The sequence below is a fragment of the Saccopteryx bilineata genome, chromosome 5 (assembly GCF_036850765.1).
Source record: "Saccopteryx bilineata isolate mSacBil1 chromosome 5, mSacBil1_pri_phased_curated, whole genome shotgun sequence".
Lineage (NCBI taxonomy): Eukaryota > Metazoa > Chordata > Mammalia > Chiroptera > Emballonuridae > Saccopteryx > Saccopteryx bilineata.
In genome coordinates, this window is record NC_089494.1 from 260301954 (window position 1) to 260321867 (window position 19914).

A 19914-nucleotide genomic window follows, 5' to 3' on the forward strand; every position below is an offset into this window, starting at 1 on the left:
GGTGTGCTCCCGATGGAGGACACGTCTTCCCCAGGACGACGAGGAAACAAGATGTGTTGCTTGACATGGTTCCAGTTTGTTTAACGTGCTCATGATACCATAAGGGCACTAATTATTTTCGGAGTAAGTTCTGCACCAAAATCCAATCTACTTACAGACTTCTTTGCTCCCGAACACTGTCACGGAGACCCCGGCGGGTTCCAAGCTCGGAAGCAGCCATCTTGCCTCAAATGCCCAAAAATTTAACAGACGTTCTTCGGAAATCTGAAGGATGCTGCCCATCTGTAGAATCTTTATTTTCGTTTTCTGCAATATTTATGTGTTTTAACCATCAAATCCTTGGTCTTTACAAAATCGCCTTTCAACCACAAAGCACTTAAGTGAGACAATCAAATGGACTCCTTGGGATCGTCACCTCCGAGACAGTGGAATTATTTGGCCAAAGTGGATGTTTGGGGCAGGAATCCATTTAAAGTTGCGACCCTGGCCCCTTCATGCCCAGAGGGGCGCAGGGAGCCTTGTAGGGAGACAACATAAGACAGGGCAGGGTTTCTCAAACCGGGGTTCATTGTGGATGCCCAGTGAGCTCCAGCTCTTTAGGGATCTCTGAGTCCCACAGCAGCCCGATTATTAAAATGAAGGCATCGATTCCTAAGTCAGTCAAAGTCCATCAGGAGCAGACGCTGGCTCTTCTGCCTGTGCTATAGAACCTGGTACACAGTCAGGCGATTTCTGTGCCCAGGTTGGCCTTTATGACTTGATTGGCATGTGGTTTCCACACTGCAATGCAGTTGACATTGTCCCTTGCTGGAGGAAAAAAACAGGCGTCATGAAAAGAGGTGGCCTTCCCCCTGGGCCCCTAGTTCCTCCCCGACGGCCGGCCCCTGCAGGCAGGGCTCCGTGTCTCCCGGAGGCCCCGAGTGCCTGTACCACTGTCCCCATGGCACTCCGACAGTGGACAGATTAGGACCGTGTGCTACGAGTACCCTGCTGTGACTGACAGATGGCACCGAGTGTCACTTCAGCAGGTGAAGCCGTGCTTCAGCTTTATTTCTGTGGCTTTTGAGAAAGAAGCTGAAGTGAATGTCCTGCTTCTTCCAGAAAGTGAATTCACAAAACCTAGTGAGATTTCTCTCATGATGGAGGCCTTACAGCCTCTCAGGGTCCCCGAGTCCAGGCAAGGACAGTGAGAGCCGGACAGTGCACTTTGATCTTAATCTCTGGATCCTGGAGAAAGACCTGCAGGTCTGGGGGCACTTCCGCCTGGAAGCCCCACCCCCCTGCCAGGATCAGGGCCCAGGTAAGGGTTGGGGTTACTGCTGAGGAGCTTGGTAGAGGAGCTGGGAGGAGCCTCCTCTACTGACCCCACGGTGAGATGTGTGGGTCCCCTCTGGGGCGGTTGGGGCAGGAGCCTGCCTGTCAAACTGCATGCCAATGACGCCTTTTGTTCCACTATGATTCCAGAGACATACTCAGTCTCACTCATTACAATCGTTTACAGTCCTGTGGAGGGAAGTCCCCAGGGCCATGAGGGCAGAGCATTGCTGTGTGCTCTCCACATTCTGATGCCTGCATAGCACCCAGCATGTAGTAGGTCCTCAATAAATGTTTACAGAACACACGAGCAAATTCTACCTTGGACCACAGGCACGGGAGCCAGGCTTTTACTCCCTGGTGGCCCGTAGACGGGGCTGGCAGAGTGGCTGCTTGGTGAGACTAGGAGACGTTCCCACCCTCACCTTGTCATAACTGTTCGGATGGGGTGGTTTTTCTTGAAATGTTTTACTGAAAATCCACTCAGTCATCGCTCCCAATGCAGGGAGGATTGCTTATGAGCAACAGCCGTGCCTGAACTTAGGATGCGCTTGGGATGCGTGGGGAAATGAAAGCGTGGCTATTTGGTACTTTTCCCAAGAGGGAGAAAATGTCCACGAGTGGAACGGGACAGACGGAGGTGACGAGGGCTGGTGCCCTTCCGTCCACTTCCTTCTGCCTCGCTGCCCGTTAGAATACCTGGGACGATAAGGATCAGCCATACCTGGGCTCCGCCCCAGAGAGACGGTCCCACTTCCTGAGACCTCAGTACGTTTCAAAGCTCCCCGGGTGGCTCTGCAGGGCAGACTCACGTGAGCACCCAGGCTTGCCTCCCAGCGGCCGTGCACAGCAGATACAGCGCTTACCGCTCCTGCGGACTAAACCCTAAGAGTGATGCAGGGCCTGTGACCACTCTTAAAGTTCAAGTTGATGCTAACCACTGTTTCTCCACATCTTAGATAACTTATGTCTGCGTGGCATCCTCACAAGACCCCTACAGGTCGCTGTTGTATTACCCCCTCCCCATTTTACAGACAAAGCAAACTGAGGCTCGGAGCAGGGAGGCAGTTGTCCGAACACATAACAAAAACGCGGCCAGACCAATGGTTTGGGGCACTAGTTTATTCTACATGCCATGTAAAGCAGGTTATGTAATGTCAGTTTGATTTTTGTGTTAAGGAAGGATGAAAGCAGAGATAATTTGGGGTTACTGTGAGGGACGCATAGCAGGCATTCAGGTGCTCATTCCATTCTTTGTGAAAATAATACACATCAGGAAGGGAGGGCCTGGTCTTTTCTAGAGTGTATTACCTTCATAAAACTTATTGGCATGAGATTCCGTCTGACTCACCCCAGCTCATTCTCACCACATCCTTTACAAAATGACCAAGATCAGATAAGAAAGACGGCACGGCTCTCAAAAGCTCTTAGATATTCTGCACTGAGCAGAGAGCCATTCTCCTCGGACAGCGCCCCTCATCCTATCATGCTGGTGACATCACTCGGCTGACTCATCCTCTGATTGGGATCACTAAGACCCCAAATGCTGCTTTCTTTTTCTTTTCTTTTCTTTTTGAGAAGGGGAGATAGTGAGACAGACTCCCACATGTGCCCTGATCCACCCAGCAATCCCCATTTGGGGCTGATGCTTGAATCAACTGAGCTATTTTTAGTACCTGAGGCTGACATACTCGGACCAATCAAGCCATTCTCACACCCGGGGCCAACATTCAAACCAATCACACCACTGGCTGTGGGAGGAGAAGAAGGAGATAAGGAGAAGGAGGGGGGAGAAGCAGATGGCCGCTTCTCCTGTGTGCCCTGACTGGGAATTGAACCTGGGACGTCCATACACTGGGCCAAGGCTCTATCCTGGGCCAAAGCCAAATGCTGCTTTTTAAGTGCCAGAAAAGTATGGACTCTCTATATGATGCTTTAAAATTCTTTCTATATAATAGGTTGCTCATGTCTCTCAAAAGCTGTTGGTAAAATACTTCTTTGAACCTTTATTAAAATTTCAAAATTCAAGCCTCATAAGCACTAATGTTACATATCAGATAATTCACAGAGGTGTCAAGTAAGGGTGCCCTTCCCCCATCTGCTCCCGCATGTCCCCCCCTCTTGTCCTTGGTGCCAGCTCTTTGGCAGACTTTCTGCAATTGTACTCTGCAAGGAAATTAGCAAAGACAATACAATGTAAGAAACACAGTAACACATATTAAACTTTTTTCTTTCAAGCCAGAGTGAGAGAGAAAAAGAGAGAGAAAGACAGGGACAGACAGACAGGAAGAGAGAGAGATGAGAAGCATCAACTCATAGTTGCGACGCCTTAGTTGCTCATCCATTGCTTTCTCATATGTGCCTTGACCGGGGGCTCTAGCTGAGCCAGTGACCTTTGGGTTTAAGCCAGTGACCACAGAGTCAAGTCTATGATCCCATGCTCAAGCCGGCGACCCCGTGCTCAAGCTGGTGAGCCCGCATTCAAGCCAGATGAGCCCACTCTCAAGCTGGTGACCTCGGGTTTTGAACCTGGGTCCTCAGTGTCCCAGGCTGACGCTCTATCGACTACACCACCACCGGGTCAGATTATTTTCAACTTCTTAAAACCACTTTTTGTCACCAAAGATGAATGGATTGTAGTTTCTTAAATGAAAGTTTTTTATGGAATCTTTGGCCTGGGAGAGACCTTTGGAACCAACTGGCCCATTTTGTGAAATAAACAACCAAGGCCCAGAGCATTCCAGTGCTTCGTCCAAGGCTTTGCAGTGGACGTCAGGGCCAGGGCCAGAAACTGGCCCCCTCCTCAGGCTTCTGACCTAAGGCAGTATGCCTTGCAGGGGGTTTTCCGACACCTTGTGGTTCCTTCACTCTGGACATAAGAGACGGCTCGGAGCCAAGCGCATGGGGCCTCCATGAACACAGCCTTGCTTTATCCCACTTTCTGCTGATTGATGCATTCGACGGGATGAAGCGGCTATGAGACATTTCAATACTGGATGCTCCGAAAGTGAGGAAGGGAAACGCACATTTGTCCTGTAACACCAGAATCAAGTAATTGAATCCCTCTAAAGATTACTACCCAGAAATCAGGGTTAATAAACCTAGACACCCCAGTATAACATGACTGGTGTCAAAGCAACTTGCACACTTTGCTTTGCAAGTAATTATATGCCCAGATTTCCATAATGCTGCCTAGTGCAGAAGACACTGTCATATGCATCAGCCTATTTCACACTGAAAGCAATACCAGAGAAGAAAGAGATGAATGCTACCATTTGCAAATGAGGAGAGGCCAAGTGCTTCTGCAAAGCCACACAGCTCGTTAACAACAGCAGAGGAACTGAACAGAATCCCTCGACATTCCGTCCGGGACTCTTCTGGTATCTGGTGCTCACTGTTTGGGTTACATTGACTAAGATTCACATCTTCCTCTCCACCACGTGGAGGGACAGCTCTCAAAGGAGGTCATGAACTGAATACTCCACACACCATCAGGAGAGCGGGGCAGCAGCCGCCCTCCTCCTGCGTCATTCACTGAGCTAGCAGCATATGGGGGGTGGGGTTGCGGAGTGCTACCCAGGCTGTCTAAGGACCTGGAGCTTAGTCCTCATTCTTTAGTAACTCTCCTGCAGTCACTGGTCTGAGGTCACACAGCTCAAGTCCCAATCCCATCCTTCGGCATGCCTGGGCTTTGACAGCTGGAACCCAACGGGCCTGCCCAAGTTCTTTTCCGTCTTCTGCCAACACCCAAGCTGTTGACCTCTGTGGTCCTGCCAAACTGTGCCAAACCTCTTGGACATGCTGTGATTCTAACACAGTCACACTGTGCTTTCTAACACCATCACACCTGGCATGTGGCGTTTCCTTTGCCCAGACGCCTGCCCTCACTCTGAGCCTAGAAGTCACAGACTTACTCCGCAAGAACCAGCTAAAGCACTATCCCCTCTCTAGAGAGCCCCCTGGCTCCCCAAGGCAGAGTTGGGGTTTGTTTCATTTTGTTTTACATACACCTGTTTTTACAAAGAACTTGGAATCCAGCCATCGTTGAGGGGTGCAGAAACTGCTACACTGAGTTTGAGGAGTGCCGTCAGGGCAGGGACAGAGTTTCATGGGGCACAACATTTGCACAGAGTCACTTTTCAATCAATGGTATTTGGATAAATGAATGGCAACTAGATTGGAAACATTTGCAGCTCAGTGGGGTGCCATATGGTGCCCGGCTAGGAGGTGGGGTTTCTGAATCCTGCGGATCTGGGCTTTTGCTGCAGAAGGGTGCTCTTGGGTACCTAGTTTAACCTCCATGAGCTCCACCCCCGTTAACAGTGAGGTCCACTCTCTGCCCCGTTGCATTCGGGTGGGAGCCCTAGGATAGACACCATGTCAGTCAGTGGCTTCCCCCCTGGCTGGCCAATGGGAGACAGCAGCCTACCCCTGGCTGGCCAGTGGGAGACAGCAGCCTACCCCTGGCTGGCCAATGGGAGACAGCAGCCTACCCCTGGCTGGCCAATGGGAGACAGCAGCCTACCCCTGGCTGGCCAATGGGAGACAGCAGCAGGAGATTCAGGGCGAGGGGGGTGCGATAAGGACTTTCTAGTCCACGCCCTGTAGCTCCTTCTCTGCGGGTCCCTCAGCTGAAGCCACTGTCCTTCATCAACCCTGTCTCTGGGTCCCACTGGCTCCCGTCACCTCCCCAGGCCTCGGTGGGGGTAACAGCACCGCCAGGCCCTTCACTCCTCTTTGAGATTCCTCCCACCCTGCCCACGCCTTTTAAAGGGTCTCATTAAACCCTTCTCAAACGCTCTAACTTGAGGGTGCCCTCTGTTTCCCGCTGGAACCGCAGCTGGTAGAGTGCGTCCTCTCCCTTATACCCCCAGGGCCTCTCTGTGCACATAGAACATGATCGTTGGTGTGAAGCCCTCCCTGACTGCTCCCAGGGTCTCTGCTGCTAATTCGGATGGGAACCGGGGCTAATGCTCGCCCCTGTGTGGGTGAATACCAGCCTCAAAGAAACCGTTGTGTCCTGCGTGGACCAGTATAGAAATGTAACTCCCCGTAGCATCTCAGGGCAAAGTTACAGAGTAAAAGGAACAGCGTCCCTTCCCCACCTGCGCACAGAGCCCAGAGCGGAGCCAGCCGGGCCTGGGCTAATGCGCTCCGGCGCCCAGGGGAGGCACACAATTGCACACCAGGGACGCCAGGCTCAGGAGGGGCTCGCTGGGCTCCCCGGGGCAGATGGGATGAATGCTGACAGAAAGAGGGCAGCCTGTCAGGGAAGACGTCCCCAACCCCCACCCGCTCCAAAAATAAACCAATTACCAACCTGGGCTGAGTCTCCTTCCGCGTCTCCTCTCAGCCGGCACCTGCATCCCGCGCTAACGAGAAGCGACAGTAGCATGTTTGCCAGAATTAAAACACGACGTGTGAGGCCCACTGACGGGTGTGCTTTTGTTCCCACAGGCTGAGCTGAAGGTCCCACTCGGCTCCCTGGTGCCAGGAGCGATGAACAGGCAGTAAGTACCTCTGCGCCGCCGTGGGGCCGAGCCTCCTGGTGGGGACAGGAGTCACATCCGGACTATGAACTAAGGACCGGTGCTAATGTGCCCCCCTCCCCCACCCGCCGTGGGAAGGGCATTTCCAGTGTCCAGGCCGAGCCTGAGAGGCCGGTGGAGGATGTGTGCGTCGGGGTTGGGTGGACACCGTTCCCGGTCACAGCGTGTGTTCTGCAGGCAGACCACTGGTTGTGGTGACCCAGCAGAGGTGATGGTGGGGACGGGGACGAGGGGCCCCAGCGCCAGAATGCCCAAGGGGCACCGGGAATATCATCCATCACTTCACAGCCGTGAGAAGGTCCGCACACAATCGGTCTTCTCCCTGGGGAACCCCCAGAATAGGTGATGGGGTGGGATTAGGATTTCCAAATGGGTACCGGCTCCGGTCAAAAGATCCATCCCTTCCTGATGTCCCGCAATGTAGTAAAAAAAAAAATAAAAAAATATCAGACCTCCAAGTTGTAAGAAATATTTTCAAGGAAAGAAAAAAGACCTTTAAGTTGAGAAAAGTTGGTGTCTTAATTTTTAAAATCGATCTACTTATCTATTCATTTGCTTTATTTTGCCAAACTGGAAGAACAGCGCGTTCCTCTCCTCTGCGTGGAGCGAGACTCAGAGCAGGGGTGTGGACAGAACGTGAGTCCCAGAGTCAGGCCAACCCGGGGCAAGCCCTGCCCGGCACTCTGGAGCTGTGTGATATGTGGGGGTCACCTAATTCTCTGGATATTGGAGACGCGGTTTAAGCCTGCCTCTGGGAAGCAGGATGTGGCCTCTGGCAGGAGGGCTGCCTGGTCCCAGACCCAGAGAGACAGAAGGGGCAGCAGTACAGGGCAACCGGGCAAGGCCTGGGTCTCACAGATGGACACGGGGCACAGATTGGTGTCCAGAGTGACAAGGAGGCTGCAGCCCCCAGCATCAGGGTGGTTTCAGCACTGAGCATGGTGCTTCCTTTGTAAAAAGAAACGGACCTAGTCCTGCCCTCAAAGAGCTTGGGCCGTGTGTTCAGGAAGTCATGTTAGCATCATGTAAAATGTGATGGGGGAGCCCCCAAATGCAGAGAGGTCCGAATGTCCTGGACTCTAAATGGCTTCTGAAATCAGCAGGCTCTTTCACGTTAACCCTCCCTGCAGTGCCCACCTGTTTCCCTGCAGAAATGTCCAGGTGTCTGATGACCAGGTGTCGCTCCGGGCTTACTAGGGGTTATTACATAGCATTCAGTGCAGGTACATTATTACTTTTCCAAAACCCAAACAAACTATTCTGAATCCCTGGGCCTGCAGAATTTGGATCAAGAATAGTGGATCTGCATTTTTATCTCGACCTTGGTGTTGGACATTTTGGTGGATCCTATATAAAACCTATAAAGTTTTATGAGGCAGTTTTATTGCCAAGATTAAACTTTATACTCTAGAAGTAGTAGAGTAGGCTATGTCACTATGGTTCCCTGCAGGCGATGCTTGGTGTCTTTGAACACGTAACACAATTACACTCTGATAAGTCTATCAACACCTAGGAACATGGGTTCAATCTAAGTACCTGATAATAACCTTGTATTTCTTTTTTTGTGTCAGGGAGCTTGTCTTGCATGTTTGTTTATTTTGGAAAGAGTGCTGATGGTAAACAAAACCTAATATAATAAAGTGGGAGAGCCTCAGAGGTATGGGGTTCAAGCTTGCACACATGGTTGGCACCCCCTTAGCAACAGCTGTGTGAGATAGCATCAACACCCTTCTTGGGAACCCTGACCCGGGGCTCACAACCGTCTGAGATGATGAGCTAGGAAGGGTGTCAGCTCCTCTGCGCATTGACATCAGCAAAGCCAGCTTCAAGGCAGTGTGAGCCGTGGACCCCACAGTTTGCCAAGCAAAAAAAAAAAAACAATTCTCCCCTGCAGAGCTTTCCCACTTACATTCATTGTCTAGTTATGAGAATGGAAGAGTCAAGAGAGCAAGATATCCCGCAGGCCGGGCACTCTGCAGAGAATCCGGGCCGGGCCGTCTCCCTACTCGGCACTCAAACGCTCTTCCCGTGTCACCACATAAGATGCCCCGCCTTGGGGAAACATGGCCCCAAATTCAGAGCCACCTCTCTCTGACTGCCAAACCCATGGTCCTGTACCATATTGTACTGCTTCGTGATGATTAAGAACATCATCCTGAAAAAATAAAAGAAGAAGAAAAAAGAAAGAAAGAAAGAAAGAACATCATCCGCCCTGGCTGGTTGGCTCAGTGGTAGAGCGTCAGCCCGGCTTGTGGAAGTCCTAGGTTCAGTTCTCAGCCAGGGCACACAGGAGAAGCGCCCATCTGCTTCTCCACCCTTCTCCTCCAGCAGCCAAGGTTCCATTGGAGCAAAGTTGGCCTGGGCGTTGAGGACGGCTCCATGGCCACCACCTCAGGAGCTAGAATGGCTCTGGCCGCAACAGAGCAACAGCCCAGATGGGCAGAGCATTGCCCCCTGGTGGGCATGCTGGGTGGATCCCAGTCGGGAGTATACAGGAGTCTGTCTGACTGCCTCCCCGCTTCTAACTTCTGAAAAATAAAAAAAAATTAAAAAAAAATAAAAAAAGAACATCATTCTTGTGTATTTCTTCTCAGAGACGCATCTCCAGACTGAAAAACTGTTCTGTCTATAAGAGGAATAGTTCTTCTCGGACACTCCGCATGATAAAATTTGCTCAGTCACTGAGCAGGGGTGGGTATCGGCTCTTCTTAAAAGGGCCTGGCTCCCTGTTTGGACCACAGCAGATACCCAATAAGCACTCCCCTCAATATGGATGCAGGACAAGACTCCTCGCAAATTCAGGTCATTATTTTCCTCCCTAATACATTGAACAACCCCTGCCGTTGACCTCGGGGAGTGACTTCATTTTGATTTGCAGCAATTAATAAGTGTCAATCCCATGGAATCTGGGGGAAATGAGAGGCACAGATGTTGGCATCCTGAGATCAGAGGCTCGCTCCCAGCAGAGCAGTCGGCGTGGCGGCCTTCCTAGTTACCCAGAAGTCATTACGAGCCAACTCTCAGACCAGCCAGACCCACCCTCCAGTGCTATCAAAGTCAGGTCGCTAGGAGTCAGCTTCGGGGTTGGCTGGTAATTAAAAAGCGACAAGCTGAGAGAGAACAGCACTGAGAGACAGGGTGAGGGTTTGCCGGCGGTGGCAGCCGTGTCCAGGGGTAGCTCTGCAGGAGCGGCAGGTGTGTTCAGCCCTGGGACTCATGAAGGCGAACCGTGGTGAGGGAATGGAGAATTTTCAGATAGCCCTTCTTGCCTCTTAACAGCGGAACTGCCCGCTGGGGATGGAGCCGGCGGACTTCTCTCTTACCGCTGCTCGGGAAAGTTCCCGCCGGGAGACTCGTCTCCTGCTGATGTCCACCAGGTTGGACTTTTCTGTAACTGTGTCCTTTCCAAATATCACCAAGAACAAAGAAGGCTGTGTGACTTACTTTAATATTTAAGTTTGTGATCATCCAAGTAACGCAATTCATTGTAGAAATTTTAAAAATAGAAAAAGGAAAACACAAAGAAAAACTACCGCTAATCAAAACCCTGCTTAGTGGTTAGCATCGTAGGACATTTCCTCATAGACTTCCTTATACAAGTGTGCATCTTGTCTTGTCTTCAAACTTCAATATGCCGTGAGTATTTTCCCATGTTACTCAAGTCATCTGCATAGCCATGCAATCTCACAATCATGTAGGCATCCCATACTTTGTGTTATTCCACTCCGGGTTACAACACAACTCGTGAGATAATTTGACAAGTTCTAGTGATATATTCATGTCTAGCAGCTCAGATGTTGTGTTTTATTACCCCAGGGAGTCTTTCTGGTAAGCCAGACCGGTGTTCGGAGAATCTGACCCACAGTGACAATTTAGAATGGCCGCATAGTGTCTGCTGATGGAAACATGCACCGACGCTGCAAACAGGGTCCAGCATGCATGCTCAGGGCAGTGGGACCTGGCCGCTCCCCTTTCGAAGGCTGAATCTATTTCTCCCCCTCCTATCACTTTGCAAGGACCTGTGATGGTATTGACCAGCGGAACACAACCGAAGGGACACTGTGCCAAGACTGGGCAGAGGCTTTAGCGGCCAGGCGGCTCTGCTTCCTGCCAATTTCCACTGGTCTTCTGCTGTGAGAAGCCCGCGCCACGTGGAGAAGCCCAGGAGTCGAACTCCTGGCGGACAGGCAGGGAAGGTCAGGGGCACTGGGCACCCGACATGACAGGCGAGAGCCTCTGGGCATTCAGCCTGTCCAGCTTGGACACAGCTGCCTGAACACAGTAGCACAAGGGACCCCAAGAGGGACGTCCAGCTGAGAACCAGGAGAGGTCAAAAGAAATGGGTGTTTCTAAGTCAGGGCTTTGGAGCGGTGTGTTTTTTAGCAAGAAGAGGCTAGAACAGGTATTGTCTACTACTTTTATCGTCGTCTCAGTGATTAAGTGGATTACTTCCTGCAGGACCTTTGCTCTTAAGTAGTCAGGATGTTGTGGACTTGATCGTCCACCTTGGAGAACATTCACTCTAAGTAAGAATGGTAATAAACACAGAACCAATTGTGGTTCAAAGGGGGGAAAATGAGGGGTGCTTCGTTCCAAGTGCAAGCAAAGAGCCAAGAGGACAGAGGAGTGAGTGGCTATTCTCTTTGGGACAAATCTTGGGGAAGGGTGTGGTGGCCTCAGAGGAGACATCTTCACCGACGGCGACAGCTGAGCTGACCTCAGGGACGAGGAGATGGTCTGGTCCAGAGCAGCAAATGAAGGCAAGAGCAGGGACCAACTTTCTTAAGCAATTAGCACAGCTGGAAAGACTGTCAGCACTTATGGAAAAGGGTAGCATCAATTTGACTGATAACTTGAATTCTGTGTCTTAAAAACTGATACTCAGTCATTGAAAATATCATTCTTGACGACTTACGACGGGCGGTGGAATTTTATTACCCGCATCTCTTCCTAGGCGGGGAAGAGAAGGAGCGGCCACCTGCACCGTAACCAGGAGGAGGGTGAAGGCTGGAATTGGGTTGCCATGTTTAAAGTCCACTGTCGGTGGGATGGCTTTGCCGCCCTGTAATGCTGCCTTTTGGATAGGCAGTAATTAGAGGCATTCGTGGGCATTGCTGTTGGAACAAAAGTTCCCTGTTCTACATCAAGGTCAGCTTCTGTGGGATTTTCTAAGGATTCCATCAGCAAAGATCCAAGAAATGTCACGGGAAAAAACAGGAAGTCTTTCTCTACCATCTTCAGCAAGATTGTATTGTCTCCCTCTGTTTTCTTCAATTGCTTTAAATATTGATTAGAAACAAAAGAATCATTATAAAATATGCATAAGGTGTAGAGAACAACAAACAGTTTGGATAGTGGGTTCCTTCTCAGGGTTTCAGAATACCCATTATTTTCGAAGTTTACATCCATTCTCCTGTGACCACAGTCCCTCACCTCCCCACACCCTGGTTCCCAGGGAGACACTGCCCTGAATTGTGTGGACAAGGCCCACTGGGGGTGAGGACGACGGAGACGCAGAGACCCGACTCCGGGGGCCAGGTTCAGTGATGCAGACCTGCTTTATTCAGTAAGTAAGCTAGCTTATATACACAGGTTCAGCCTATAGGGTGTTTCAGCGTGTTCTTCAAAGCCAATGGCTGAAAAGGTCAGGGAGCTGCCTGGTTGGCGCTGAGTCACTTCCTTACAGCAGGTGAGCTCCCTCCTGGGTGTGCCTAGGAGGGTTTCAGGTGCTGGAGTGTTCTCACAGCATCACATCAGCCACAGCTGCTAGGAATACGCTCTATGCTCTACGTACATTATTGTGTGTTAATCATTCACCTGCTTTTATCATTCATTTTACCACATATGTTTCTACCATTAAAAATGATTTGTTTGGTTTTGCTTGTTATCTAACTTTGGACCAAAAGCATCTTACTGCGGAGTACATTTTGTGTTCAGACAACCTGCGGTATTTCCCCGTGTATAAGACACACCGTTTTTCGAAAAATTTGGGGTCTAAAAACTAGATGTGTCTTCTTACAGTGGTTGTAGATTTTTTTACTAGCATTTCCCGCTTTTTTGCGCTTGTTTTTGCGCTCATTGTTGAAGACAGTGATTCGTCATCAGACACAGATGAGGACAAGCTCATGGATGGGAATTTTGACAGTGATGAGAATTTGTATGAATTCTACGATGAATAAAACTTGAGTTCAATCACTTTATGCAATACATTTTTCAAATTTCGGGCCCCCAAATTAGGGTGCATCTTATACATGGGGAAATACAGTAGGTTTTTACAACTGGTTTGACCAGCTATAAGCTGGGAGATCTTTGCAAGTTAAGGCCAGAGTGCCTGTTTACTCAGCTGCAAAACAGAGAAAATAACAAAGCCTACTTGAGGTGTTCTTGTGAAGATTAAGTGAGTCCATTCGCCTACCTAAGACATTTAAAACAGCCCCTCCACAGCAGTGCGGGCTCTGTGAGGATTCGCTATTCACCTTCCACAGTCTGTCCCAGGACTGCCCCCATTTATGTTCCAAAGATGACCCTGATGTTGTGGGCAGCTGTAAATCCTACATTTCTTCACATGAATATGATACTATTTGCTTCTCCATGTCCAGTCAGTAGACGCTGGAGTGTTTTCCAGATTCTGCTCACACCACTGTTGCTAAGGCAATTCTCATCTGTGTCTGGGAGCACATATTCAAGAGCATCTGTATGAAGGGGCATACTCCCAGACGGAACTTCCTGGGACGCACAGTGTGCGTACCGCCAGCTTTACTAGACGGTGTCACAGGTGCCAAAGCCCCCGAGGCCTTCCACACTTCCTCAAGTGCGTGGGAGGACCCAGTAACTTTGTGACCTCATCAACCCTCGACACGGGCAGTTTTACGTCTTACCAATGGGATGGGGGGTTTTAATCTACTCTTTGTGGACTGTGGATGTGCATAGTCATCTTCTAGGGTGGGTGTGTCTTGGCCGTTGCATTCTTTTTCTTCTGCACAGAGTGCTTGTCGAAATCTTTTGTCCACCTTTCTGTTGGGTTTTTTGGCTCTTTTCACATTGATTTGCATGAGCTATTTATTGATGCCGTATACTCTTCTCAGTTTGTGACGTGGCCTTTCATTCTCTTTTGATATTTTCTTGGGTGATCATAATTTTGAGGCAGTTGAGCATGTCAAATTTTTCTTTATGATTTGTTGATTTTGTGCGTTGTTGAAAGAAACGTTCCTTCTTTCTCTGAGATCATTAAGATAAGCTTCCCATATTGAATTCCAAACATCATAAAACTTGCCTTTGACATGTAGGCCTTTAATCAGCCTGGAGTTGATTAATTTGTGTATGGTATGAAGTAGGGAGGATCAATTTTTTTTTTGTACAGATAAATAATTTACTTGGTGCCATATATCAGAAAGTCTCTTCCTTCTGCACTGATCTGCAGGGTCCACTCAGTCATGAACTGAGTTTTACTACACAGAGGATATTTCCTGGACTTTCTCTTCTGTGCTATGATTATGGTACCCACCCATATTAATTACGCCAACACTCATTAGTATAACTTCACAGTAATTCATAATATCTGGCAACTTACATCACCCGGATTGTACTCCATCAATGAATTGGTTCTTAAATGTCTATTCCTTAACATAAACGTTAGGATCAGCTTGTCCATACACACGCACACACACACACACACACACACCACACCACCTTTTGGGATTTTATTGAAATCACTTTGAATCTATAGATAACTTTGTAAAAAAAATGGCATTTTTATGAGATGGAGTTTTCCAGTTTCTGAAAATATTATATATCTCCAGAGAGAGACAGAGAGGGAAAACTTCAACATAATCCATAATGTTTTATCATTTTCTTCCCAAAGGCATGGACCTTAACCTACTTTGAGAGATGTGTTTCTAGGCACTTGACATATTTTAAAGACTTTGCATATGTCAAGCTATCAAAACCATTTTTTTCGTCCTTGCTGTTGGTGTATGTGTTTTTATACATGATGTATACAGCAGACTTGCTAAATATTTTATCAGTTCTAATGATTTGACAGTTTCTTCTCTGGGGTTTGCTAGGCAGATCATGCTATCAGTAAATAATTGAATTTTATTTCTTCCTTTCCATTTTTTATACTTTCTTTTCTTGGCTGAGCTCACAGGCTAGAACACCCAAAACACTGATGATGAATTAGGGTGGTGGTAACAAGAAGAGCAGCCTGTCCTCATCTTAAAGGGACGGTTTGAGTATCCCAGCATGAAGCATGGGGCTTGTTTTCTGATTTTGGTAGGCTTCGACTATCAGGTTAAAGACCATAGGTTACCAAGAGCCTTTTGCTTATTACAAATATGTATTAAATGTAATCAATTTTTTTCTGTATTTATTGAGATAGTTATATATATATTTTTCTTCCCCTTCTGCTAAAGCAATGACATATGAATGGATTTTCTAATGCTAAACAAAATTGGAGTTTCTGGGATAAATACAACTTGGCCATGACATGAATTTTTAGTCTATTGGTACAATGAATCATTAGAAATATTAGTGAGGATGACCTATAATATTTTTTCTATTCTCTTTGCTTGACAGTGGTATCAGGAATGTGTTTGCCTCCTCAAATGAGTTAAAGAGTATTTCCCAATTTTCTGTTCTCCATAAGAGATTGTGTAATGGGAAATAATTTGTTTCCTTACCAATAACACTGTCCTGGACTGGTATTTCCTTAAGGGAAGCTCTTCAATTATTGATTCAGTATTTTTGTTGGTTATAGATATTCAGTTTTACTATTCTTTCACGAGTGATTTTTGTTGTATATTTTTTTCTAACTATTCATTTAGTCATGAATATTCTCTTATCATTTTAACCTCTTTTGTGCCTATAGTCATGTCTCCTTTTTTACTCCCTAATTCTGTCTGTTGGTACCTTCCGTTTCATTCTTGATCAAGTTTGCCAAAGGTTACAGATTTCATTGCTCCTCTACACTACAATTTCATGGCGTCGTTCAGTAAATTTCTGCTCTTTTCTTTACTATTTCTTTCTGTTTATGTTCTTGACCTTATACTTTTGTTATGTTACTGACCGACTAAGTTTGTTGGCATTTTATTAAATTTTAGCTTTTCTCCTTTTCTATTATAAACATTTCAGTCGTGTATGTCATCATTATTATTCAGATCTAAATATTTTTATTCCCGTTATCATTTATGTTGGACTCATAATTTCCAAATAAATTTATATTTTTAATTACACTATTTGGTCACTGATTTCTAATCTAATTGTATGGTAGCCATAGACAAAAAGTCTGCATGATATTATTTTGTGAAAATTTTAAGAACTTGCTTTATGCTCAAATATTAGGCCATTTATTTATTTATTTATTTATTTGCCATGTTCCAGGTGAACTGGAAAGGTATATACCAACCTCATTGAATGCCATGTTTCAAAAGTAGCCATAAGGATAGTTTTGTTCATTGTTATTTACATCTTCTTCATCCTGATGGATCTTTTTTGTGTTTTTATCTTATCAGTGACAAGATTGGACGTTAAAATCTTTAATATGATGGTGAATTTATCTTGTTCTTCATAGTTATTGCAAATACACATGTTATTAAGGACTGAATTTTCCAATTATTGTACCTCCAGGTGAACTAATTAGTGATCCCCTTAAGAAACATGCTTTTTCCTAAGAGCTTATTTTCTTAGGCACGAATATAGTCAAGGCAGCTCTCTTTTAGTTAGTAATTTAATGGTATATCTTACATCACTTCAGGGTCAAACAATTCCAGCTTGGTGTTTAGGTGTGTCTCTTGTAAAAGATGGAAAGCTGGCTTGTGAATGATTCGACCCAGTAAAACGATCTTTTCACTAAAGCACTGACTCCACTTACCCTTGTTACAAGCACTGAAATACTGAAAACTGTGTCTGTGATTTACGTTGTGCTATTTGCCCATCCTTGTGGTTTCTTTCTCTCTCACCATCTCCTGTTTTTCTTCTGTTGGTCTGATGCATTTGTATGTGTGTATGCATTTTTCTCATCCCATTACATCTCTGCTAATGTCTCAGTTACACTCTCTAATTCCATTTTCTCATTGCTTTAGATTTTTTTAAGACAGATGACCGATGTCTAATGTTATTTACCCTCTCTTAGAGCACTACACGAACCTTTCAGCACCTCATTTCTGATTACCATTCATGGTGTATATGCTTCCGTAATCAAGTATTTTAATTCTATGCTCTCCGTTACATCATGAAGACTTTATTATTTTTGTATTAAGCAGTCAATGCTTTTGAATATTCACCAAATTATTCAAACATCATCTTCAGTCCTCTTTTCTTCCTCTATCTTAACCCTTCTATTGAAGATCACTTCTTTTCAGTAGGAAGAATACAATTCAAAATTTTCTTTAGAGTTGAGACCAACGGTGAAAAAACATGGTTAAGTACCAGAAAAAGGTCTTTATTTTGCCTTCGTTCATAAAGTGACATCTTCATTGGACATATAATTCCAGGTTGAGAGTTACTTTCTCTCTGAACCTTAAAGCTATTTTTCTACACTCTTTAGCCAACCTCGGCTGTTGATGAAAAATCAATGATCAGTTTAATTGCCGTTCCTCTGAAGGTACTATGTCTTTTCCCTCTGCATGTTTTTAGGGTCTTCTCTTTGTCTTTGGTTTATTGCAGATTCCCCATGATGTGCCCACGTATGGATTTCTTCTTTCAGATCCTGCATTGAATATCCTGATTCTCTGTATTCATGTTTTTACTGTTTCTCAACAATTCCTGTTTTAAAGCTTCCTTTCCTTAAAACTTAAACATCAGGTACACACTTGGTTTATATACTTGGATAAATTTAACATCTATAGACTCAGCAGCTGATACTGTCATCTGTCATTCCTTCCAGCGCTTATTTTAGGGCTTTGCTATTTTAATGGCTTGCTGATTTTATCAGTACACTCCTTTTTCTCAGACATTCACCTGTGGGAATTCTTTGAGGCCTAGGTCGAAGGTGAGTTATGCCATGCAGGCTCGTGTTTGCACTTGTCAGATGCTTGAATGGAAAAGAGGGTCCATTGACTCAAAATTCGCAAGTTACAGGTTTTTAGACAATCTAGGCTGAAAATCCAACGTGTATGTGTACATTCTCAGGGGGGGAAAGGCGTCCACTTTTCTCTGCCCCAGTGTTAGAGTGCGGACAGTGGACTGAGCTCCAGGTCACTCCTAACACTGACACTACAGCCCTTACAGCCCAGCTTTGTGCGGGGCGAGCCAGACCCCAGAGTTTAGGATATGTGAGTTCTGTTTCACATCCACTGTGTTCCATGGGGCCAGGGAACAAAGAGCATGTTCCCTTGTGTCACCAGTGCCACACGGAGGGAGCGGACGTCGGTGATCTACTTTCGTCTCTGGATTCTCGACTTTATTTAAATTTTGGGCTCTCTCGGAGCAGTTCTTACTTTCACCATCAATCGATGGCAAAACAAGTTGATTTCTTTTAAAAACAGTTTTCTATGGAAACAGGGTATCTAGTTCATTCAACTGCAAGAAATAAAAGACATTCTCCCTATGGAATTTAATTCATTTTAATTCTATTTTGAGAAAATTATAATTAAAACAGGGTAAAAAAATTTTTTCCAGGTTGTCAGTTCCATAAATGATGTTCTTGTTTCTATATAAGGAAAAAGTAACACATCCTTAGGATTGGTGTGTTCTTTGTTTGCTTAATGTGACTCATGGAAGTTTTGCAAATGCTCATTCAATGAACATGAATTGAGCTTTTAGTATAGGCCAGGCTTTGTGCTATTCATAGGTATAGATGTTATCATATTAGATTTAATCTTTAAAGATAAAGGATTCAAGAGATAGCCTATAGATTGGAATGAGAAAACAGTATCAGTCAGCAGTCTGTGCAAAGCTATTACTGTCTGTCATGTGCCTAGCAATATTAATAGATCTATATATGTGCTACCAATTAATATTTATATGCATGAGTGAGCAGACAAGTAAGTAAACACATCAATAAATGAATCTAAAACACATGAACAGCCTCATATGCTGTTATGGAATGATTATGGAGTGTGGACTCTAATATGGGGTATACCGGGTATTAGGATTAGAAGACTGGATTCCTGATGTCATCTCTGTACCACAATTTCTCGAATCAACAGGAGAAAATAAAACTCCACCTCATAAAACAAAAAGAGTCATTAAGTGAGATAATGTCTGTTAAAAAAACAACGACAACACACACACTTATTTGAACTCTCTTCCCTCTTAGCCAATCAGGTTATCTTTGGTCATCTATCAGCCGTGTGACCTTGGACAGGTTATTGAGCCCGTCTGCCTCTGTGTTATATACGATGCAGGTAATAACAACACCAATCTTATTAAGTTGCCCTGACTACCAAACTACAATATATGGAGGGTGCTTAGAGAACGTCATCATGAACACAGTGATTCTCCATAGATTTTAGCTAGTCTCACCAGTTATTATTATCACAATTTAAGGGAAAATCCTCTTTAAAAGGCATTAACTACCCTTTTTAGTATAAGAAATAATTTTTGCTTTAATTTTGTTTTCTCTGATTGTAAAATAGAAAGACATTTCTATAAAACACACGGACTAATCATAAAGGTACAGGAAAATGAGCAAAAGAAACTCAAAATGGTACTGTCTCATTTTAGATATAGAAAATTCTAGAAGAGTGGGTATTCACTAAAATGTGAGCAGTGACCTCTGCACACGGGATCAGGGTAATTTTTAACTTTATGTGAGTATATAATGTTGGTACAAACAAATACAGATATAAATTTAGGTCATATTCAAGCTGTAATATGCATCTGTAGAGATATCCCATTGTCCGTCTCCTTACAATTCAGTCACTGAAATAGGCCCAGTTAGCAGTGTCTAAACTAAGACTTTAGTCAATTCAATGCTTTATTCTCTTCTTCATCTATATGTTAATTCAGTTCCACTCCATTTAATTTAATTCTATTTGTTTGTGCATCCACTCATCCATTTACTGTCCGTGTGGAAGGTCCTCCATTGGAGCCGTATTGCAGCAGCAAGCAA

At 45.8% G+C, this 19914-nt stretch overlaps 1 protein-coding gene across 1 annotated transcript in view; it reads left to right on the forward strand.

Annotated features, from left to right (window-relative positions):
• The window catches only part of CLNK (cytokine dependent hematopoietic cell linker), a 163102-nt gene that overhangs the window by 26116 nt on the left and 117072 nt on the right, over positions 1–19914 (forward strand). Inside the window, exon 7 of the mRNA XM_066233102.1 lies at positions 6772–6824. Within this exon, the coding sequence (XP_066089199.1) occupies positions 6772–6824 (53 nt within the window). The remainder of the gene's footprint in view (positions 1–6771; positions 6825–19914) is intronic.